The 24,934-nt window shown below is 34.5% G+C and overlaps 1 protein-coding gene across 6 annotated transcripts in view; it reads right to left on the bottom strand.

Moving 5' to 3' along the window:
• The window catches only part of Nol4 (nucleolar protein 4), a 300,071-nt gene that overhangs the window by 120,651 nt on the left and 154,486 nt on the right, over positions 1-24,934 (bottom strand). For all 6 annotated transcript variants that reach the window (XM_063231787.1, XM_003474094.5, XM_003474095.5 and 3 more), the window contains one exon: positions 568-851. In XM_063231787.1, the coding sequence (XP_063087857.1) occupies positions 568-851 (284 nt within the window). The remainder of the gene's footprint in view (positions 1-567; positions 852-24,934) is intronic.

The raw sequence follows: 24,934 nt of genomic DNA, 5'->3' as shown, positions 1-24,934 counted from the left end.
TGTCTTTATAATTTATTGAAATTTATGCCTTTACATGGATGTTTAATCTGCAAATTTCATCGAAGCCACAAAGGGACCATTGAGCAAGTTACTCACAAGTCCCTAAGTCTCTAAAGCAAACTGGAAACTTTAATTGAAATGTCGTCACTTACCCCTAGTCAATCTAAAGATACAAGACAGTGATCTTTTACCCTTTAAAACTGTGTACAGAGACTAAAACATTTATCATTGAGTTCCACAAATTCTGAGACGGATCCATAAATAAACTGTATAAATTAAACATGTTAAATGAAGCAGTTCCATGCACCAAACTGTGAAAATCTTCAAGACATAGTCCATATTGCTCACTGTTTCTCCTGCAATTATATTTTATGGACACACACTATAAGTGACTGTAAGTTTCTTGGGATTTGTTTTAAATATTTTTTTGTTGGGAAACAAACTTCATATGTTTGGATCTCTTTCATATAGAAATACTTTATATAGTAATATTTTCATCTCATATAGAAATATTTCAGGGGATCTTCATGAGTTAAAAATTCTCTGAAAATTGTAACATAATCTTACCTTGCTTCCGTTTTCTCTTGTCTCACGTTCCATCTTGAGGTCAGAGATTAGAATATTCTTGTACTTGTTTTTCCCATTGCTGCTGTGGTCATCTATTCTGTATTCTGAAGTCAGCTGCGCAGAGAGAGGGCTGTCACTCAGGTTCAGTGGCTGCTCCTCTGGCTCTAGCCCAGTTTTGCCATCACTGTTGGTGTCTCCCATCTCCCTGCCGTGTGTTGCCCCTGAAGCAACTGAACTGTGCCCCAGAGTCTCAGTGCCATTAAAACTCTCTGCAGCAGAATCATCTGTTGGGAAAAAATTCATAGTTTGATTTTAACTAATGTATTGCTCACTTTCTATTTTAATTAGCATTAAATGAGTATCTATTACATGTATGAAATCCAACCCAACAAATATTATACATAAGGTGAGAATAATATAAGGCAGCTATTGGTATTTTTAGTGTACTTAGTAGGCACATGAAAGAAAAAAAGTGAAATGAAATAATATGAAAAAGATAAATATTTCAACATCATACACAATCTCAAAGTAAATTCAACACAGAATAACATAATCATCAGGAAATAGATTTTTTCAGCTGTTTAATGGAGATATACACTGATAAAATTTGATAAGGCATCTTACATATTAAAAATAAAGTTTGCTTCATTCATTACATTTCTCAGACTTTAAGTCTCTGAGGTTTAATTATTGTGTCCATCACTGTGTAGATGAAAACATATTTATATCAGTGTTGATTTGAGTAAAAACATTGCAATCCACATAAACTAACAAAAATAGAAGACTAGGTTAGTGAATGTTGGACTAGCTAGAATGTTAGTGTGGTTGTTCAATACTTTGTTTGAGATACAGGGAAAATAGGAGGCATGCAAGGAAAGAATGGAGGGCTGGGGATTTAGCTCAGTGGAGTAAATGCGTGCCTGACAAGCACAAGGTCACGAGTTTGATCCCTGGTACAAAAAAAAAAAAAAAAAAAATGGAGAAAGCTTCTGTCATTAATATGATACGGTTTGCTAAGAAGAAAATAGGCCATCTTTAGGTAAAACTATAATACTCTATTTCAGCCAGGAATGGTGGAATGGTAGCTCATGTCTGTAATTTTAGCACTTAAGGGGCTGAGGCAGGAAGATTTCCATAAGTTCAAGGCCAGTCTAGGCTATACAGTGAGTTCAAGGTGAGACTACATAGTGAAAGACTACATAGTGAAACCCTGTCTCAAAAAAACCCTTTATGTTTCATAATTTCCTCTTTACCTATATGATAAGAATTTGTTACTAATTATAATAAACCAAAGTATTAAATTATTAAAGACTATTAATGAAGCCGTAAGAATGTATGCAATCAAATAATAGTATTTAACATTAGATTTTTTAGTTTTATTTTTTGAATATTATCAATTATGCATTTTTGATGGATGAAATATTTAATGTCTTATAGTCAGGGAGATACTTAATTTTTAAAGAAGTTACATATCACTTCTTCATGTATTTCTTTAACATGCATTAAGTTCCTGCCTTGTGACCCATAGGCAATTAAATATTTGCCTTACAGGGACTGTCTTCCATAAGTTTGTTCACAGGTAATTAAGAGACATAAAAATAAACATGCAATTAAAATGCAAAGTAAAGAGCCTAAATCCAGTACAAGAATAAAGACATCCCTGAAGGCCTCCTAAAGAAGGGGTGAGAGTTGAATTGTGAGAGGTTAGCCTGGAGGAGTAGGTGAGGGAGAAGATTCTCCTTGGAGAGTCCAAGTGCAAAATCTCAGATGAAGGAATACGCAGGGACTATGAGAAGTCAGGTTGCAGCACTGGGCACCAAGGTGAGAGAGAGAGAAAGAGAGAGAGAGAGAGAGAGAGAGAGAGAGAGGAAAAACTTAGAAAAGGAAGCAGAGACTATCTCAGGAAGCACACTGTGTATCAAAAAGCTTAGTCTTTAAGAGTCAACGACACAATTTTGATTCATCTCAGGAAATGACTTGGAAAAATCATATTTTAAGAAGATTATTTCAGACTCTGATGAGGACAGTGGCATGAAGTTGGAAAGATCAACAGAAAGATCTAGATGTCTCCAAGTTAGCATCTGTGAAATTTGAACTGAAGCAGTGGTGGCGCAGGAGAGGAGACAACTAGAGCTGCCCTAAGAATAGAGCAAATGATGGAAATGGAAGGGACAACAGCCTAGCACAAAGCTCAGGGGTTTCACGGGGAACCCAAGTGAGTTAACTTTAATTTTCAGTAAAGTTTTAAAACAAATGTTCAAAGTTTATACAGCAGTTAAAACATATTCAATGGTACAGTTCTGTTAAGGTACTTTTTTAAATGTACCCATTCAAGAGAAAAGTTCATACAGAGAACATACAAAGGAAATTTTAAGTAATTAGCCATAAATATGACACAGCAGTTTCCACTGCCATTAATTTGAGAAATCAAAACTAATCTTTGAGCTAGGTATGCTGGCGCAGAGTTGTGGTCCCCTTATTCTGGGAGGCTGGAACAGAAAGAGCACAAATTCTAGATCAGACTGGGCAACTGAGCTGTATAGTGAGATCCTGCCTCCAAATTAAAAAAATGAAAAAGGGCTGGATAGAGATGGAGCTCAGTATAAAGGTCTTAGGTTTAATGCCCCATAACGGGTGAAGGGGGCAGCTTTAACAATGAATGTGCAGGGATTTTGAAATACAGAATTAGGAGAATGATTTAGATAAACAACTCAGAACTAGGTGCTGTGGTTCTAGCTGAAGTCCTTGTGCTAATATATAAGTTATTTCTAACTTTTAAGTTATTATTTTCTGAGAAAATCCAAGGAAAAAGCACAACAGGCAGAATCAAGTATAATTAATTCATGAAGAAAAATATTTAAAACTTATGTACTAGAATTCTCTTGAAACACTAATTATTTAATGTAAGAAAACTTCATTAAAATAGCATAAATAACCCCAAATATACATACCTAAAATATTTTAAAACCAAATATATGTTAATATAAAACAAATTCAATTTTAATTATGGTTAAAAATCAAACATGATATATCTATTCTTTTAATGAAATCACTAGGTGTGTATATCTAGTAAATACTATATCACTTATTCATTTTAGGTAAGATAAACATTATCATTTATCAAGAGAGGTTTTTATAAGTGTTATTTAATTATAACTTTGGCATAAAATATAAACAATAAAGGAGAAATAATTTTATCTGGAGTGTTTTACTCCAGATGTTACCAAGGTAACAACACTCAACAGCTTTACATATTTCATTCCTGAGAAAATCAGTACATTTTATAAAGATTTGTTTGTGTCAACTATAGTCATCTATTTTGTAAATAAAATAGTAAAAAATGCCTCATGCTACTGTTTTATAAATAAAAAAATTAAAACAAAGTTTCGTTGTTTTTGTTTTAAAAAATCAACATAGAACAGTGAGTGAAAATTACATGGGTAATAAATTAACACTTTTGCATTGACTGATTTCATGTCATCACGTTCTGTTTTTATCTCTTCCTTAAAAATACTGTTTTTTAAAAATTTAAAATGGCAGACTTCCTTTTTGTCACACCCAATTCACATCGATCCACTGCTTTGATGGGGCAATCTGTTTCCTTACCCAACATTTTGTTCCATCCCAAGTGGCCCCTCCTGGTGGTCTCCTCCAGGCTGCTACACAGAAATCTGTGGGCCAGACCTTCAGGTTCAGAGGCCCAGAGCAAAGATTCCTTCCAGAATTCAGCCTGGATGTCGTAGCATTTGTATCAAAAACTTTATCAATATTTGAGTCCCAAAGGAAAACAACACCTGGAACTTGAGAAAATAAGTGTGCCTGGGGTACCTAGCAACAGAGCAGAAAAAGGAACGGGATGACAGGGTAGTATGGAATCCGTGACATCAGGAGGGCAGTTGGATGTTTAGATTTTATTTATTCTGAGGAGAGTACTGACGGGATGGGATTGGTGCTGTAGTGACACTGTGTTAAATTAGCTCCAACAAGCTCTAGTTTAGAAGGTCTAATAACACGAACAGTAAGTGGTAGACTATTCGTGTTTTTCTTTCTCCTTTTCTACTCATTTCCCCATAACTTAATAGAGAGCCTACAAATGCTATATTTAAATTACTTTGAACATCTCATCAGTGTTTTGCATAAACACAGTTTTAATAGAATCGGATTCAATGGTTAGCTCTCTAAATAGGGAGTTTATAGCTATATCTACCGTGTGTGTGTGTGTGTGTGTGTGTGTGTGTGTGTGTGTGTGGGTGTGCACGTGTGTGATCTCCCAAAACACTTTTTCTTTTAGTCACTTTCACTACTTCATCTTCCTCTTCATTTTGGCCTTTAGGACCAGTGTCTTGGGCAAAATGGATAGAAAAAAGTATCATTCTCATTTTAAGATTATTTACTTGGAACTTTTCTCTTAAAATCCAGGTCAGATGCTCCAAAGTCCACAAGTATTTTAATGTTTTTCCAAAATGCATGACAATCCTTTACCACTAGTCTTTCAATGAAGCCTTAAGAAACTTATTCCAAAAGATTAGTATCAGAATATCTGAAAATATAAAAAAGTTAAAATTTTCTTTAAATCAAAGAGTTTAGGTGCAATGTCCCTTTATGCTTTCTGATCTCTGCTCTATTCTTCTCCTAAACACAGTGTCTGCTATAAACAGAGGATGCCTGTCCATTCCTAGACCACATATTACAGTTTACTCCCTCTGCTTTATAGCACAGGGACCTGATCCTGTCCAAATTGACCCCTCCGTGCTTCCCATGCCAGACCCCGACTCCTGTCCGTTCCTTGCCACTGTTTTGCCATGTGGCAGTTTTTTCCTCATTTCCCTTCTTCAAAATTTGTGATGACATGTGCAGTTCCTGCCTTTCTATTTTACTCATCACTTATGATATGATCTTAAACGATGATATAGCTTTGTTCTCTATATAATCTTTTGTTATTTCACATGCAAAAATCTTAACTACTGACTACAAAAGTCCCATAATTCCAAGATTTAGAATTCTAAAAATACTTGTAAAAGTAAGTAATTAAGAATGCAACCCCCCTTTTTGTTTAAATTTGCAAAATATGATTTGGATTCTGTATTATTTGGCAATGTAATCTCAAGCTCAAATGAAAGAATGGTGACTCATCTTGAAGTCAAATATACACACCAAGGACTTTACTGATGATGTAAATAAATACACACCTGTATGGATATCACTAACAGAGCAAATGACTGATTTTAAAATGAAAAAAAAAATGATTTCCCCAAAAACAGAGAAATAATGAAGGTTCAAATTGCATAGAAAGGTAGCTTAGTAGCTCTTCATTCATTCATAGAATGAAATCTAATTTAACTAATTCTGAGCTATTGACAAGGAGGTGAGTCTTATTCTTTATTTTGTTTAAAATGTATTAAATATCTGTTGAGTGCAAGATTCAAAAATATTACATATAGAACCTGATTTTTTATTTTTGGTTACAGGCAAAATAATTTCATGTAATAATTAATAGTAATTGGTTAATAGTCTCACAGGCGTAATGAGTAAATATTTTCTTTGGAGAAAATAAAGTCACACACCACTGAGGATGATGGCAGTGTGGAGGGAAGTCTCTTACAAAAGGCAGAATTAGAAAAAGGTGAAATAGAGGTAGAGGTTTAATGATGATGGTAGATGTAAATCCACTTTAGGAGAATGCATAAAAAAATATCTCCAAAAGGCAAGAAGAATAGGAAGAAAAATAGGGAACTGAGAAAGTTCTACATAACATTGAGGTAATTGTACAATTTGTAGAGCTATAGATATTTTACTGTGTATTCTTTTTTCTAGATGACCTATAAAATCATTAATCATTCTCCAAGAGCAAGTACTTGGAGAATCCCATGGATTATATGACTCCAGTCTGTGGAGAGTCCATACATATAAGCTACTATCAACTGAGCTATAAAAAATAACTATTTTTCCAATTTTGAGGTGATTTATTTTTAAAAATGACCGTTAATGATTTTACTTGTAGATGGCTTCTTAATCATTTTAACAGTTGTAAGATATTATTTTCATGTTTACCTTTTGATTTGTTTCAGGTTTCACAGAACTGCATATTTTATGAAAAATGATACGTACAAACTTTTTGGTTTTTACTATGTAATTTGAGAACATCTGGTTATTTTGTTGACAAAGTCATACTTACAGTGAATATCACTCTGTTGTATTGCCTGTAGTTATAATAGAAAAAATATTAAATTTCACTGAGTGGTATATATATTTTTTCATTTTTTGCAGCATAGCATTGATCTTTGTAGAACTAGATTCCATGCCAGTTTTTCACTTGTTTTAAATTTTACTTATATAATCATAATTGTCACAGGTTTTCACATCTCTAAATACAATGATGTATGGTTGTTTTGAGTAGGAGTTTGTTTAATCTTCTTTCTCATTTTGAAATACTTTGTCATCTTGTGACTTTTAAAGTGTTTTGTTAGCTAGCATGGTGGAGCACACCTATAATTCAAGCACTCTGGGAGAATGAAGTAGGAGGATGGCAAGTTTGAGCTTTGCTTGTGTAACTTGGCAACTTAGTGAGACTGTCTCAAAATAAGCAGCAACAACAATAATAATAACAACAACAACAAAAAAGCTGGGGATACAGTGCAGTTCTAAGACCTCAATTTCAATTCCCAGTACCAAAAATGTTTTGTTTGCCAGTTATAGTGTAAATTTCCACATGGGAAGTATTTTACATTTTAATTTCTTTATGATCATCTATAGAACTCATTTAAAGAAAGTTATCATTATGATATGGGATATAAATACAGATAACCGATATAGAACAATATTATAGATACAAATATAGATATGGATATATATATATATATATATACAGATTATAGATGAGTAGAACAAACAATATAATGCATTAACACATCTGTGTATAACATTTATGTATTGTGAACTCACTTGTCTCATTCTTCCTGCTATGTACTAAAACCCAAGCAATTAATAATATAGATATTTTGACATCCAGTTTCATAAGGCAAGTGGTACACACACACACACACACACACACACACACACACACACACACATATATGTTAAAATCTCATGCTAAATTTGGAAATGAATCTGACAATAATTATGTAACAGTTCAATGTTTTCAAAGAAACCTGACAGATAACTACTAGTGGAAAATGTAGCAAAGAAAAATGTTCAACGGTCAATAAACAGAAGAAAGTGTCATATTGTCCTAATAGAGCATTCATTAGTAAATTATTTGACAGTCTAGAAGAGAAATGCCTCAGGGGTTTATCATTAATTATCACAAACTGAAAACTAAGTCAGTCATGGAGCAAATACAATTCTGGAAAAAAATGTTCTCATCGACACCTAAAGTAATGTGATCTGAACAGAGGCAGCACTAAAGTGACATTTAGCCTAATAATACATTTTCTTTTTTTTTTTTTTTTTTTGCCAACATTATCATAATGGAATGCAGTTTATTCTGGAAATCTTACAAGTAATGATAAAAAAGAATGAAGTATAATATGGTAATGTTTGAAATGAGTATGTTGGAGCTGGACAGGACCTTGGCTAATTTCAAATTTACCCATGTTGTGAGCACTGTTGGAAGTCCCCTTCCCCCCAGAAAGGTGACCACAAGAAGCAAGAGGAGATCAGACAGCACTGCAGATATTGGTAGCAGAACTGAATTGTGTATGGAGCTTCTGAAACTTCAAGGATGAAAAACTTTTGTCACTTAAAATAAAGTTTTCATGTAAGTCCTCACAGTTTTCTCTGAGTAGCTTTATGTTTTCTTTTTTTTTTTTTTTTTTTTTCGTTTTTATCGGTACCGGGGATCGAACTCACGACTGCCTGCTTGCAAGGCAGGCGCTTATGCCGCTGAGCTAAATCCCCAGCCCCAGCTTTATGTTTTCATAGGTGCTCTTCTTTATCCAGTTGGCCATGATGAACTAAGTGTAATCTGTACCATTAAAGGTCACATTTGGACCTACCTGGGAGCCCTTCTTCATTAGCAAAACACAATACACAAAAAAGGGTCTGATCTTGGCCTAATAACATAAATACACGGATCAAAATTTGCTACAAAGGTATTTAATCTATAGGTACTATTTTAAAAGACATCTTTAATGAGAAATTGATTAAGAAAGAAAAATGCTAGCTGGACATATCTGGTTTTTTGATTCTATGAAATCCAGCATTGGGTCCATTGTTGTCATGGGAAATAAATTCATACTAAGAGAATGAAGCCCATTACAGGTGCAGGAATTTTGAGAAATAATTCTTTGTGTACCTTCTCCGAAAGACACAGCAGTTAGTTTTCACTATTTCTCCAGTGGTGCCCAAATAATATACAGGCTTAAAAATTGCCAGTTTGTGGGGATTTGTTAATAGAAGTAGGAGGTAAAATATCAATAAATCTTTCAAAATAGGTCAAGGGCTTAAAAACATCTGCCCATCCTGTGTACGTAAAACCATTACTAGAACAGAAGATGGTCTTAGTAAGCAGATATGTAGTGTAACTTTTCCTGTAGCTGTAACTCATCCTATTTGCCATACCCAGGTTTTCTCAGTGAGATCATGAATAGCGTAGCATTGTTCAGGTTAATTACCCATAGGAACCGGTGCTCCAGTCATCATGGTGATCACAGTACTCAGTTTGCCAAGGAAGCATTTAATCTTAAGATCTTCTCAAGGTACAGAACGTGGCCAACCCTGCAGACCTCACTGTGGCAGACCAATTGAATTACATCCCTTTAATTCTACATGGGGTAACTACATATCTGTAGTAGAATGAACATCTAGTGTTTCCTTGTCCTGCATTACTTACTTACTCTTTCTCAAAAACAACATCTATAGAGTTCAGGATGGTTTATATAGAACAATTTTCTCCATACAAAAGCAATTTTAATTAGAAAATCATAACCCCACTAAAACAAATGAAACAATTGGAAGACCTCCCTTGGAGTTACTCTTCTTATTAAGTACTCCATCACCTACAAATTCTGGCTTCACAAAAGAATGGGATGAGGTATTAAAAGCTCAGCCACGGTACCACAGGAAGACAGTGCCTGAACCAGCCAGATTTCCTTTTAGAAGGGAGTGTGTGCTCTAAAACCGACTACCAGTGTATGGGGCTGCTGCTTGTAGCCGTGATATCCGTCTGAAGAACAAGGCTTTGTAAAGAGCAAAGTGATACTTCAGTTCTACTGTAGAACTGTAGGTACTGTTGGTCTGTCTAAAATACAGCAACACGTGAGATACCAACTGCAGCACCTCATTCAGCCAACTGAGAACAGATTTAAAAGAAGGGTTATGCTTTGGCTAAGGTGACTACCAAGGGAGTGATAGATTGCAGAAGAGCAAAATGGGCAAAGAGACAGACTTCCAAGAGCACCTGAAGCATTTTTTAATTTGCTTTTCAGAAAGGAAAATATTATCAAGAAAATTTTTAGAGACAACGGGATCCCATTCCATGAAATCCAGCTGACAAGTTAGTTAGAACTGAGTAGAATACCATTGAATAGAATGAAGTTAGCACTTTAACTGCCAGCTGAACAAATGAAAATATGGAATATATAGTGATGCTTGTTCATTGAAATAAAAGTTATGGCTTTGGAGTCAGAAGCAGATAGTAGGAGTATAATGAATTTATATGAATTTCTTTGGTGTCAAATACCATACTATTCATTTTATTAAACTTGTTTCCACAGTTGCATATACATGAGGGTAGGCAAATATTTTAATTAGTCCATTTGTTCTATAATTTCAGTTCTACAAAATTAAAAAAAGTCATGTATGTCACTTGGCCTCAGAAAAAGAACAGCACCTGGCCTCTCTGTCATCTCTGCTGGAATAGCTGGCCGGGACTTAGATTCAGTCTCATCTGGAAAACTGAGGCTGTCTGCAGTTTATATGAAAAAGTAAGGAGTTAGTAGGAGTATGTTTGGATGCATGAGAAAGCTGTGTGACAGGTGATGGAATGATGTGTGTCAGCAGCTAAAGGGTGGAGACATTGAGCACCCAGAAGCACAGCGACCTAGAGCAGACACTGCCCTGCAATTCACAGGTGTCGCCTGCTCCCGTTGGCATGGTCTCACACTGCCTTGCAAGACTCTGGAACTGTGAAGCAGACGAAATGAGTGCCCTTGGATCTTTCTGCTTATGCTAATTAGATCTTTTTTCCTAGAAAGAATATATAAAAACTACTGTGATTGAGGTTTCCATTGTTTTTGTAGTTATTATCACATCAGCTTACTTGGAGATCAACTTCTTCATGGGTTTTGTGAGATACTCCAGTCTTCCAATTATCAATATCTGTGTTTTTTGCAAAATACACCCAAACACAGTTTTTTTTTTAACCTGAAAAAACAGTTTTATCTCATACATGATATTTGTATTGCTTTTGAGGGAAACCCAGGAACAATGAATGACCTCAGCAAGATGGTAAAATAAGAAACTTTGGATTCGCCTTCTCATCATGGGCACATTAACTCAACACAAATACACAGAATACTTATCTTTGTGAAAAACCTAGAAACCAATTGGTCCTGCACCCAAGGTGAGTGCAAATCCAGCCACAGCAATATTAGTGGGAATATTCGGGAAAACCAAAAAACAGAAATATTAAGTGACTCAACTATGTGCAGTTAAAAATATAACTTTTACATACTTAAAGCTATATCATAAAATATAGTCAGAGAACTACAGGATCCCAAGCATGAACATAAAATGCTTTCAAGAAGTGTGAAGAAGATTTTTTTTTTTTTTTTTTTTTTTGAGGCAGACTATCTCTATGTAGCCCAGGCTAGCTTAGAACTAATGGCAAACTTCCTGCTTCAGCCTCCCAAATGCTGGGATTGTAGGTGTGTACCACCATGCCTGGATGAGTGTCATTGACTAAGAATATCTAAAAACTGTAATATGTTTTTACTACTACTTAGGAATATGGAAAAGCAAGGTTTAGAAGTTACATAGTCACTTATTTTTGTACGACCTATGAAAACTTATTCTGGTAAAATTATCAGAATATCAAACAATTTTCTCTATCTCTAGAAGTGTTAAAGTACAAAATTTAAGTTATTGGCAGACAAATTCCAGTTCACATTTTAAATTTATTTTTGATAAGTACATAGCAAATATTCAATGACTATTTGTTACAGTTAGACCATCCCAGGAGTGTATCATTACATAGCTAGTTAGTGTCTACTTGAATAATAGATTTCTCATTATATACCTTTGCATAAGTTTTTAAAATACTGATTGTAATATGCTATGCTACTGATCTTACAGGAAGTATTCTTAAAAGGACATCTTACCTAAGATTCCATGCTTTAATTTTCAGAACATGCAAAAGTTATTCAGCATCATATGTGATAGAGTTGATCTTAAATAGAGAGATGACTGGTAAGCCTGATCGAATCACATGAGCTTTTAAAAACATGTTTTGTTTTGTTTTTTTCTTAGTGGTGGGGAAGTCAGAAAGACTTAAGCACAAGACAAGGTAAGAAGAAATGCAGGCAGAATTAGGAAGCTGATAGACGTCTCTGCTAACAGCAAGGAAGCAAGGACTTCAGTCTGACAACCACAATGAGCTAAATGCAGTCAGTAACCTGTATAAACTTGAATATCTAGATTAGAGCCAAACCAGGCCTGAGCCCTTGATTTTTGCCTTGCAATTCAGAACCTAATCAAGCTTGACTGAACTTATGGCCTATAGAACTGTGAAATACAGGTGTTGGATTAAACTGCCAAGTTTGTGTTAATTTTAGAATGCGGCATAAAATGGATACAGTGGTAAGCACAGATCCCTATGATATGTTAAGATAGGTGATGTCACTCAGATTTAAATCAGCATATGCCAAATCATAGATATGTACTGATGTTTCTCAAACTTTAATTGCTCTTGAAATTCCTGGGAATATTATTATAAATGCAGATGCATTTGGACACTAAAATTTTCTAATCCAACAAAGACAAAAAACTTGGTTTAACTTATCTGGGTTGAGGCCAGAAAAATCCAAAATCAATGCTCATATGAGATTTTAGGGGTTAAATATGAGACATCAATAAAAAATGATATCTAACACCTAACTGGTTAAATATGTAAAGTATGTAAATCATGAAAGGCAACACTGAGAACACCAAGAAAATAAAATGATGTTTAGTCCTCAATCCAGGTTCAGAAAGGTTGAATTTAGGGACATTTTAATCCCATTTTTTAAGACTCTGGAAAAGTTTCAAAAAAGGGGGCAAAAGTAAATATTTTCTTATCAAAACTAGCAACTGTATCCATTTCCAGGTGGTCTCATTTAAAAGAAAAAATAATCATGCAAACAGATAATTTTGCATTCCCTTGATGATCTGGATTAATAAACTCATGGGACAGAAGATCTGCCCAGAAGTCAAGTACATTAGCATAATCAAGACTCTGTATTTTTCCTTTAAGCCAGAGTTGGGTGCCATCTATGTATTGAGATGTGATGAAACAGATGCTGGTCATATTCACATAATAGGTAGAGTGTTACCCTTGGAACAATTATCACTGTCTTCAGGTTTGTTTCTGGGACCCTCAAGCTGTCCTCTTTCATGACAGTGAATCTTACAGTCCCCGTGAACATGACTTCTTTATAAGTCATTTTGTAGAGGAATAGGCTGATGGATTGATTGTCTGTTCCTTGGCTGAAATTTCTCCTCTGAAAAATGTTACTTAAGGTAGGTACCTGTAATCTAAATCTTGTATCTTTGATTGTGGAATGGAAGGCTTTTTGTCAAAGTATTTTACACTATTATCAAGTAATAAAACTATTTTTATTTATTTGTGTGTGTGTGTGTGTAGCATTATTTTTACCTTCCAAAACTCTTATCCTTACTGGAGCAGATGAGTCGAGCATAGTGGGGAACACCTACCTGCACATCAGCAATTTCAGAATTTTGGAAGCCTGAAACAGGAGGATCTCAAATTTAATCCCTGCCCTAAGTAACTTAGTGGCTTAATGAGAGACTCTGTCTCAATTTTTTTTTTTTTTCTTTTTGGTGTCTGGGATCAAACTCAGGATCTTGTACTTGCCAGGCAGGCATTTATGCCACTGAGCTATATCCCCAGCCCTCTGTCTCAAATTTTCAAAAAAATAAAATTTAGAAAAGAACTGAGGATTTAGAAAAGAACTCAGCACAATATTCACTCCATAGTGCCCACCCAAAATTAAGGAAAAACTGAAAACTAAACCTTAAAATACATACCCTGAAAGGCTCTGCAAAACACCCTCTTGGCTCTTCACACTGGCCATTGGCTGGTTGTTTTCAGGTTCACTCCTTATGGAGAAGCTGCCTCGTGTGCTCTGATCCCTGCTGCCTGTGCACAGGCTTTCTGACTCCAGTGATCTTTCTTCCCTGGCACAAAAGTGTGTCTGCTCTAGGTCCCAGCTCCTGCCTCAAAGCATCACTGTGATCTTCCTCCTCTCAAGAAGCTCTGTCTCTTGGGCTTTAGGGACACCAGCTCTCTCCTTACCCTCCCTGCTCTGCTTAAAACCTGTCTTCTTTTCTCATGGACTCCTGGGTTGCTTCATTGTCCTGCCTGGTTTTTCTAGCTCCTCTAGTTCCACTGTAGACAGTGCCTTGTGGAAGTTTTCCTGGTGGCTACCACGGAATCACTCCATTTTCCAATTGGTTCCCAACTGTCACTGTTCGCCTAACTGTGAACTCAAGTCTGTTTTCTAAGACTTTTAATGTTATATAAACATTTTGAGACCTTTTCGCTTTGAAATGTCAATTCATTATCTGATATCCATAACATTTTCACCAGGATTCCTTTATTATTTCTCTCTATAATCGAATTTCATCAATTTAAAATTAATGAGATTAATGAGCTTATTGGCATCTTAAAGGATGAGAAGTCAATGACAGTTCTGGTGACAAATTATAAAGAATTATCATTTAGATACTTGTTAAAAGACTAGTTCGGTCTACAATGATTAAATTATTCTGATTGGTTTAAACAAAAGGGACTCTAATGGATTCATCTCAGTGATATCAATTGCTTTGACTCTTTAATGCTGCAATTGTGCAAATCATTTTTGTGTTATTACATTTACAGTATTCAAAATTGTCATGTAAGTGAGATAATACTGTCACTTTTAACATTTTAAAAATGCTTTATAAAGATAAAATGAAGAGCTTGCTCAAGTCATGGACAGTGACAAACGGAACGCTAATTCCAGAACTAATGTCTGTCTAAATCCTGTCACACCGCAGCAGGAAGCAAGTGCTTTGCTATTGTGACAAGAACCTGAAAAAGACAGGTAGTATGTAGTAAGTTAATTAAAGATTTAGGAGACTGTTGAGTGCCAAATTGAAAGGTGTCATCTGGCATCATCCCTTTTGTAGTACTTTGTAAAATCAAGAATCACAATAAATAGATTGTTACTATATTCCATTAACTGTCATAAAATTTTTTGCCTATCAGTCCTTAATTATCATTACCTGAATAACCTTATGCTTTTGTGAATTCAGATAAATTTCTGATATCATCACGATTATAAAAATGCAGGCTGACCAGTGACATATTTATAACCAAATAACAAAGCACATTTGACATTTAATGCTGAATAATATTAAAGGACATCATCTTAGGAAAAGAACTAAAGATAAAAAATGAAAAAAAATATAAGAAATTAATCTGCAATTATGTGACATAAAAGAAAATCAGCCTTAACAGTATTTTGAGGATATGAAAAATTAAAATCCTATTGTTGAGAAAGAATAGAAACATGATTGGTATTCTGTTTAAAAAGTGATTTTCATAACTGATCTAACTTGTACTTTTTAGAAATTCTTTAAAGTAAAATAGATAGGTGTAATTTGGTGCTTTTTAATTCTCTGTGAAGATATTTGTGTCTGAAAGTGCTCCCGAGTCATGAAAGGCTGTAGGATTAGTGCTCAAAAGCTGACCCTGAAGACCACATGTTGTATTCTGCATTGTGCTATAGTGAGTCTCAAAGAAGTCAGGCTTTGAAATCATTTGAGTATGGAAATAGAAAACAAAATGTAAACTCAGTGTGGGGGAGAAGAAAGGGTAATGAAAGTGGCTTGGAACAAACTCTAAAGTAAAGATCTATTTGGTGAAGTATATTAGAATCCCAAATCATGGAATCAGGAAAAAATATCATCAAAGTTGTTGGAAATAAAGTGGTAATTGTTGGGTGTTTTTATAGCAGGTACTGAAGAAGGAGAAAGGGCCTCGAAGTGTAATAACTCCTCTGGTAACCAAATCCACAGCCTCATAAACATGAAAAGACAGAGTAGGTACCCTTCTTCTGCTCCTTTCATTATTATTGTTCTCATCACTGGGGGGCATGTGCTTCAGAGCTGGCCTTTTGTTTGGTGTGTACTGAATACTCAGAAAATGTCTGCAGATTGAAACTGGTGTTTGGAAATCACTCTGATTCCATTTTCCAAACTTACAATTTTCATAGTTAAAAACTTTTTGTAAGCCAGGTGTGGTGGCACATTACTGTAATCCCTGCACTCTAGAGGCTGAGATAGGAGGATCGTTGCAAGTTTGAGACCAGCCTGGGCTACAAAGTGAGCTCAAGGCCAGCCTGTAATGTATAGCGAGACCCTGCCTCAAAAAAGAGAAAAGAATTTTTTTTATATATATTATACACTAGATTTTTGTATACTTGTTATATTTTCCTGAATGTTGATGGAATGTGCAGATCTTTAATACTTCTTTGCATAAAGCAATATACACAGCAAATCAAGTGGAAACACAATTTAAAAATATACAGTGGAAGAAAACATTATTCTTGATATTTTATCATGGTAAAAGGGGAACCAAACATAGCATCAGAATGAATTTGAGGAAAAACTGAAAACACAACTAAAAATTGACAGAATTCCCAGATAGTGATGTATCCTTTTTTTTAGTAGTAGTATATGTGCCTGTTTTCATTTATACTGTTTCTATCATTGGGAATCACGGAGTTCTCAAATCCAAATTTAAAAATTTAAAAATCTTTCTTGGTTGACTGGTTGAAAAATAATTTAAGTAAAACATTATTATGTGATTGATTCTAATTAGTCAAGAGCTATCAAAAATATCACTCTCACTTCATGTTTCAAGCTGTTACATCAATATGACATGAGCCTGGCCATCTAAAAATTTCTAATTAGTCAAGCGCTATCTAAAATTGTTCATGCTGTTGAACAAATATTACATGAGTCTAGTCATCTATAGACTTTGTTTGGATAAAGTGTGTTGTGATTTTATTTTGAAAACCTTGGTTTACTGATTTAAGTCAACACAGAAATATTTACCGTGCTTTGAATGGCGTGACTCAAAATGTTCACTGCTGATGGCCCCTTTCTAAGCTGTGATTATCCATGCCACAAAATTAAAGGACAACAAATCTTATTTTAGAGTATGTGTCTACTCTCTACTTCCTTCTAGAAGTAACCATCCCAAAACATAATGGTACATGGTCTGTTTGGGCCAATATTGCCAATGACCAAAGGAATATTAAATGATACACTAAACCCACAGTCAATGAGGTTAAACCAGAAAGATAAATTAAGTCAAAAGATTCCATCTCTCAGAATATAAACTAACACTTCCTTCCTTAAAATGTAAGCCATTATCATATCAAAATTACCTGTGAACCTGTTTAGAAATGTAAAATCACAGACCTTACCCCAGAGCTTCTGAATCAGAAGCTGCAGAAAACTCATTTACATGATAGTGTTAACAGAACTAATAGTTAAAGCTAAAATAAAACTCATAAAGTAGCACTAGGTTGCAGGATCACAGGGATCCCTGGGTAAAGCCTAACTCACGAATAGAAGCCTGTAAGGGAGGCAGACAGAAAGAGAAAAGGTACTGTAGAGGGACTGTACCCCGAGTTCCTTTATACAGTTCTGATGTACAACTATATTCTCTACACAAAAATGAATTGAGAACCTTTTTATTCTCAAAAATGTATCCTGATCTGAACTGTAAGTTGTACAATAACTTGATATACAACTCAGTGTGGTTAATGTTAATTCACAGCCTGGCTGGCCTTCATATACTGTTCTTGGATCATTAATTCATGTCTTCTATTATCAAGACATATTATTCCTGAAAAAAAAATTACTGCTGTTCTGTCCAACTTTACTGTTTGGTTTATGTCTAATTTTTGTCATTAAAAATAATTAAAATTACATAGTGAGTACTTAATGATCACATGTAAGTATCAAAGCTGGTCCAGGTTGTCAGATGTCACAGCGGCACAGTCTGAGATTTCGCCCCATCGCCCACCATTAGCACCCACGAATGTCTGACTCTCTTGCTTGGTCTTTCTTCTCCATCATATCACTTTCTAATGCTAGTTCATGTGCTCTGCTACATCTTCCAATGACACTGCAAGTATCAGCTGTGGAAAGAAACTATGTCTAGGCACACAAGCCCTGTCTCAATTTTTCTGAACAAAAAATGCTTAGAAACTTTATAGACATAGATTGAGCAATATTTTTCTGCCATTAAATGATATTTTAATTTTTTATTTCATTTAAATACTTTCTCTATAAAATATACCTTTTTCTTACAAGCTACAGATTATACTGGTGAATTTGCAATAGTAATTTTAGCAACAAAACAATACAGAATGAACTAAATTGTAAAAATCACAATTTTTCCCACATATACAATTCAACTGAATATTACTTACAACTATTTTTACTAAGTAGTAGTGCAAAAGCACTATGATTGAGAGGCCCCATGCCTCAGAAAATAAATGGTTTTCCCCCTTTTTGTAAGGAGTACTGTTTTAAAGGTATAACAAAGCAACAGTTTAAATAAAATTCTAACGGCTATATTTTCGGCTTTTAGAAAAAGAAATTATGCTGATTTATGTGTGATACTCTTCACCATAATTTTAAAAGGCTTTGAACTTCAATTTCTACCTGATTTGTCTTAATGTCTCCTCTCATTTAAAGTATATGTGCACTGAAATTGCATTCAAAACAGCACATGCACAGGTTAAATATTCATAAAATATTTATGAATTGATTTCCAATTCTCAAACTTTGTTTGGTTTCCCTTTTAAAATAGAAAGAAGATCCAGCCCAGTGAATTATTATGGTTTTGCCAACATTTCATTGCTTTGTTCCAACTCTCATACTTTTTTTTTGCCATGGAGCTTCGCAGACTTGCAGTAGTCCACTAATTTCTTGAATAGGCTGTTCTGGCAGATGCTTATTAAAAATCTATAAAGATCTAAAAAGTATAGACATCAGAACATGAAAAGTACAGTTGCTTTGTGATTTTTTCCTGTAATTTTATTTTGGATAATTTCTCCCATTCCTACTGGCACACATTTACAGGAAGATAATAAGGTAGCTAGGATGACCTCTGTTTTTAAATTACATTGAGGATAAAGAGCAGTTGTTTACTGAGGGTCCTGTGCTGAGTAGCAGAATGGAATGGAACCCATTCTCTTGATAACAAGGCCACTGCTTTTTTCTGCAGGGCCGGTGGCTCTTGTCTGCAATCAAATTGGATATGCAGGATTAATTATCGAGTTGAAAGCACTTTTGTTTTCACTTTTGGCTAACAGACTCCAATGAGTCTCGCATTTACACATTTCAGTCTGCAGACACTTGCAGACCAGTATTTGAGAGCTAGTCTGTAATTTGGCTTAGTCCATTTCTGTATGTATAATGTGAGATGTGCATTTTCTTCTCATTCATGTTATGGAAGGATTGCATGATTGCCAAAATCAAAGAATGATTGCAAAAAGACAATTGTGTTGTCAATTCTATTTCACTTTTATTTGGTGTGGAAATTAAGTCTTTTGTAGTGACAGCTGATATAAATACAATGACCATTTTAGCAAATCTGTGGCAAAATATTCTTTCCAAAGACCGATTCAAAGTCATGATAAAAATGAAAACCTTGTATCTTTGAAACCATAATTATTATTCATTGGAAAAGATATATTTTGGTCTATCTATGAATCATCTATCTTCTATGGAAATGTGTATGTCAAACTGCTAGCAAAGTATTAAACTCAAAGAGTACCAAACAATGAAAGTGAAATATGGAAAACTTCATTTTTCTTTACACATTTTGGATACTTTGGGAATTTTCTTTCATGATTATATTTTCAAAACAAAATTTTATTAATACATTTTATAACTTTATCAATTATATCTTAAAATAAAACAACATCCAAGGCTGATTTTTAGCTCTTTACTATACGGGCAAAGTATCATAGATATTTAGGGCTGAGATTCAAATATAAACCTATGTGGACTGCCAAAGTCTTTTTTGCCTCTCATTTCTCTATGCAAAAGAATGACTGCATGATAAATCAGTAAAATCCCCTTGAATAGGTAACTTTATCATCAAGAACAAAAAAAAATCATTTAAGATATACCATAGTAAGCAATGTAACCTAGAATTCAAGCTAATCCCACACTAAATTGTTTGTATACATTTGGTCAATAGTGAATTTTATATTTTAACAGTCTTCTTGCATTTTCTCCTCTTATGCTAAGTAAAAGATTTATCATTTTATGTATAAAAGGTTAGAGATGGTACAGATAACATGATTAATTGCCAAGGATCACTCCAGAAAATCTTATCCAATAACCAAGTATACACTAGGATGTAAAATACATAAAAAAGTTTGCCAGATTATAGATCTAGTATTATCTTATAGGTCCAAAAATAGCAATTTGCTTCTAACTGCTAATTTCTCCAAGCTCAAACGTTATAACAGAGTTATCAATAATACCATGTTATTCCCATCACTGTTATTTCTCTTGAGATGCTAAAAAATAAGATATAAACTTTAGGAGAAGATGCGTCCTCTAGGAAAAGATCCCTAAATACTGAAGTCAAGAAGAAGAGCAAAAATAACATTAAAATTTTAAGCTTGAAAAAGCATTAGAAGAATTCAGAAGCAATCTGTGAGAATTTGTAACATAAATGAACAATGATAAAGCTTCACATTTTGGGGACTTCTGTCTCCCCTGAACACTGAAGAATGGCAGCTACAGGAAAGAGCTGAGGGCAAAGACTCTTTAATATCTCTGTCTGACCAGTGCTAAGAGAAGTACACATCCTGCCTCTTAACGGAGAACTGCCAGGCATCCCTGGGGACCTTATTAGCTAAAATTAAAAAAAAAAAAAACTCTTGGTTATCATTATACATTTCCTACACGCTTAAAGCAGTATCTGGAGTGAATACATGTGTGAAGCATTCTCCAATAAAGCCAGAGCTTCTGGGGTTTTCTAAATTTCAAAACTTTTTTTCAAATCATTAGAAAAGCATGAAAAGTAGATTTTTTTCTTTTTCTTCTTCTTTTTAAAAACATATTTTACTAATTGGAATAACTATTATTAGACAAGGACGGAAGGTACACACTATGTCAATCAAAGTGAATTTCTCATTCTCATTTTAAAATCGACCTTGAGTTTGTTCCACAATCTTTGCATTAGCCATACCATAATGGGGATTATTGTTCTTAATATCTATTATGTAGAGAACTACTTATAATATAGTTATTTTTATTAAAAGCTATGAAATATAGTGATTCCATTATAGATAAAAATAGTCTTTAAAAGACTATTTCTGTTCCATGAAGTTATGTATGAGATTTAAAGGTACAGTACAGTATCATTAAGCAATGTAGAATTGTGTATAGGCATGGTATGCAGGAAAAAAAAAAACTGGAACGCTTTAATACAGGTTTTCAGGATCATTTAGTACTTTTTGACTCCAATTTTCTTCCACTGACTACTTTTAAGATTCAATCACAAATGCTGCCCTTTCTTTTCCTGGCTATAATGTCCCTACCCTTTTTTCCAGTCCATTTAATAAAAACTAAGAATCAGAGAGAGAACCATGTTTACTAGCTTGGGAGTTGATGTTCATAAATAAAAATTCTGAGCTGTCTCCCCTACCAATGTGCTTTTCCTCTGCAAGTAGAGAGAAAAATCAGGCCAGGAACATGATGGTATTTTCTAAAATCTAGGGGAATATGTCCGTCATCTCCCATCCCAATAGTTATAAATCTCAGGACTCATGAAGACCAAATGTTGGAAAAGTTGTCTGTTGTGCTTCAATCATCTTCCAAACTTTCAGATGAGGTGAAGAAAAGATATGTATATTCACAGTCTAAGGAATATACCAATCAAATAATACCAATCAAAGACATACTAATCAGGAAAGGAAATCTTAAGCATTAGCTGATACTAACACTGGCAGATGAGTGATGGTAATGACTGATGTCATTTGTTAAGTAACCGGTGCAGTGTAGGTTTCTTTGTCTTAGTTATCTCTTTTACTTTCCATAACAATTCCAGGAAGTAGCTATTCTCTGTATTATGAACAAGAAACATTTTGCGTGCTGAAGGCTTCCCAGATTATGACACCACCCACCTGTCTGCTTCCACATGGTCTGTTCTGTCAGCTCTATATGTTGCATTAAACTTCATTGGAGCACATTGCACACTTTTGAGGTAGAAGAAATAGCACCATAACCAAGAGCATGGGCTGTGCAATCACTAAAACACGCATTCCCAACCCAGTCCTGTCCCTTACAAGTCGTGTAGCTTGGCCCTAATATCTCTGTGCCTCGCCTTCCTTATGAGAGAACAGGGTGCCTGTAGTTGTTAAATTATAGGACACTTTTTAAGATTAAATGTGTAAATGCTTGCACAGAGCATCTAGTTGTGTCCATAACAAGGAAAATAGTATCATTTTTGAGGGGACAAATAGACTCTGATTTTCACTGTATTCTTAATCGTGTGCCTAGGGATTAGCAGACCCAGGATTGGGACAGATGACATGTTCACTGAATGGCTAAAAAGTAGATGATTCTATTGATGGATAGGTGGTGAATGGATGTATGACTGATGGATACATGGATATAGTCGAATAATCTTCTGAATCTCAGAACAAAACTCTTCCTATTAAAGATATTTGTCATTATCATTTAGGATAGGTTTCTATGATACACAAGACTGACTAATGGCTTGGTGATTTATAACACAGGCATACAGGCAAAAATATACACAAGGCAAGGACTAAAACAAAAATTATCCTCATCCGTATCTCTCCACGTGGTATCCAAAATTGACTAGAGGGCATCATTTAAGAAATGGCAACAAGAGACACAGAGTGAGCTAGAATAATTTTTTTATGAGTTATATTCTTTGGTCTTTCTAAACATGTTTCTACACTAATAAAGCTGGGACATAACGTAATTATACGTGCCTTCCAGTTGTGTGATAATTTAAAGAGATAATGTATATAAAAGGGTTGTCATGTAAGCCTCAAAGGTCCTTTTCTTTGAGGAAGGAATGACTGACATCTTAGCATCCCTTGTTTAGCATGCCTTCTTTAAAACACACAGAGTCTACACAGAGGTCCCAATGTTTTGATATTCTAATCCAGGAACGGATATTTCCAATCTGCAAACAGTCACCTCCTTGCATCTAACTAGACAAATGGGAGAAAAGACCTGGTGCGTCCATTAATTATTAAGGAGCTGAGAGTTTATAATTGTGTGGTTTTTCTTTCTACTTCACTGTGCAAATGTATATGAAATTCTGTCCAGGCTTTGTAGTCACCCTAGCACCAACCATATACAAACTCTGATAAACTGTGATTTCTGTCCTTCTTTCATATGGACCATTTGTTGGCAGGGCTATATAGTTTAATTTCACTAATAGTTAAAAACTTTAGACCACCAACAACTGTTAATCATTGAGGTTGTTTCTGCAGTGAGCGTAATTATTAACATTATCATCATTTCAGAGCTACAATGACAGAAAATTACACTAATTATAAAGAAAAAATAGAAAGAAAATTCTTTTGTCCCTAATTGGGCAACTCTTCAAAAGGGTCCCACCATTCAACTGAATATATACTTCTTCTCCTTTGTGTTGAATTTATTTTTGTCATACATTAACATCAAGAGCAAAGCACTATACTTCTCCACTTAAAAATTTTAAATTTTAGAAGTGTCACCATATAGTAAAGATATGTGTTTTATACATATAATAATATTACATAGCTCAAAACAAAAATATACATTAAGTTTTCACTGAATTGTTATATGATACTCAAATATCTTAATAGTTTCCTCTTTAGGGGAAATGAAAGACAGGAAATAATCCAACAAATACTAAACGTATTTTAAAATTTTGTGCAACATGTAGTGTGACCCTAAACCAAATTACAAGTTGCCTATTATAATGAAATGTGTATTAGCTTTTATAGGTCTTAAAAATCAAAATTCAGGTCCCTAAATTCATTGCTGCCTAACATACCCATCTTTCTTTGACTTTCCTTCTGTCTAGTGATTGCACTTAATGCACTTGACTCGACCATTCTTTCTGTAGTAATATCCAATCCTTAGCCATGTGTATCGTCTGTGCTTATATCATTTCACTGCCTACCTCTGGATACTGTGAATTTCTGTCTGTTGACCATGACCATCAAACTGAGTGCTTTTATGGAAGCCTCATCTTCAACCAGTTGCCTTGTAAATATTATCACCTATGTTGTCTACCCATTCATTGAGTGAGCCTAAATAACCTTTGAATGAGTAAATTCATGTGTGAAATTCATACATTAAGTCCTTGTGAGTGGTTTTTTCATCTGTTCTTCACCTTTAATCCTAGTAATTCCATGCTAATGTAGGCTTTCAATCCCAGTCAACTCTTGCTCATACTGTATATTCACTTTACACCACATGTGTAACATCCACCTGGACAGAACACTATTCTTTCTCTCATTCCTGGTTCAAAGATGCCCATGGGCCCCCAGTTGCTATTAAATATATATATATATATATATATATATATATATATATAATTAAAATATTAATCCCAGACAGACACTAGTCTTGTTGAAATTGAATTTCAACAACTTCTCCAGTTGTCTTACCCTAACATGCCACATATCTGCTTGCAGGCAACTCTAAGAAAACAAATAAATAAAGCAGCTATCATGTCTTGAAACATACAATCAGTGTTAAAGAATATTAAAAAAAGTAGATCAGCATGAATTTAAGACAGAGAAATTGTTGCAATTTAACACTTTTCTAAAATGGCCTTTCTACCCTACTGATGTGCTATAGAGTCAAATCAAATGTGGTCAAATTTAACTTGAATTAGAATGTTAAAAGCGAATACAAAATATTTTTGTATCCCAGCGTCAACTTTTGTGTTAATCTTTTATATCTTCAACTTCCTCTTACCAGACACATCACCTTTCAACTCTACTGTTTTAGGTGTTATCCTCAGTCTAGCTGATAACTGATCATTGTACAAATGATGTAATAACGCCTTCCACATATTTCTTTGTTGAGCATT

This window comes from Cavia porcellus, unplaced genomic scaffold (assembly GCF_034190915.1).
Source record: "Cavia porcellus strain 051 isolate PalLab524CR breed Dunkin Hartley unplaced genomic scaffold, mCavPor4.1 scaffold_20, whole genome shotgun sequence".
Taxonomy (NCBI): domain Eukaryota; kingdom Metazoa; phylum Chordata; class Mammalia; order Rodentia; family Caviidae; genus Cavia; species Cavia porcellus.
Note: the sequence above shows the minus strand (reverse complement) of the source record. Positions and strands in the feature narration are given on the sequence as shown.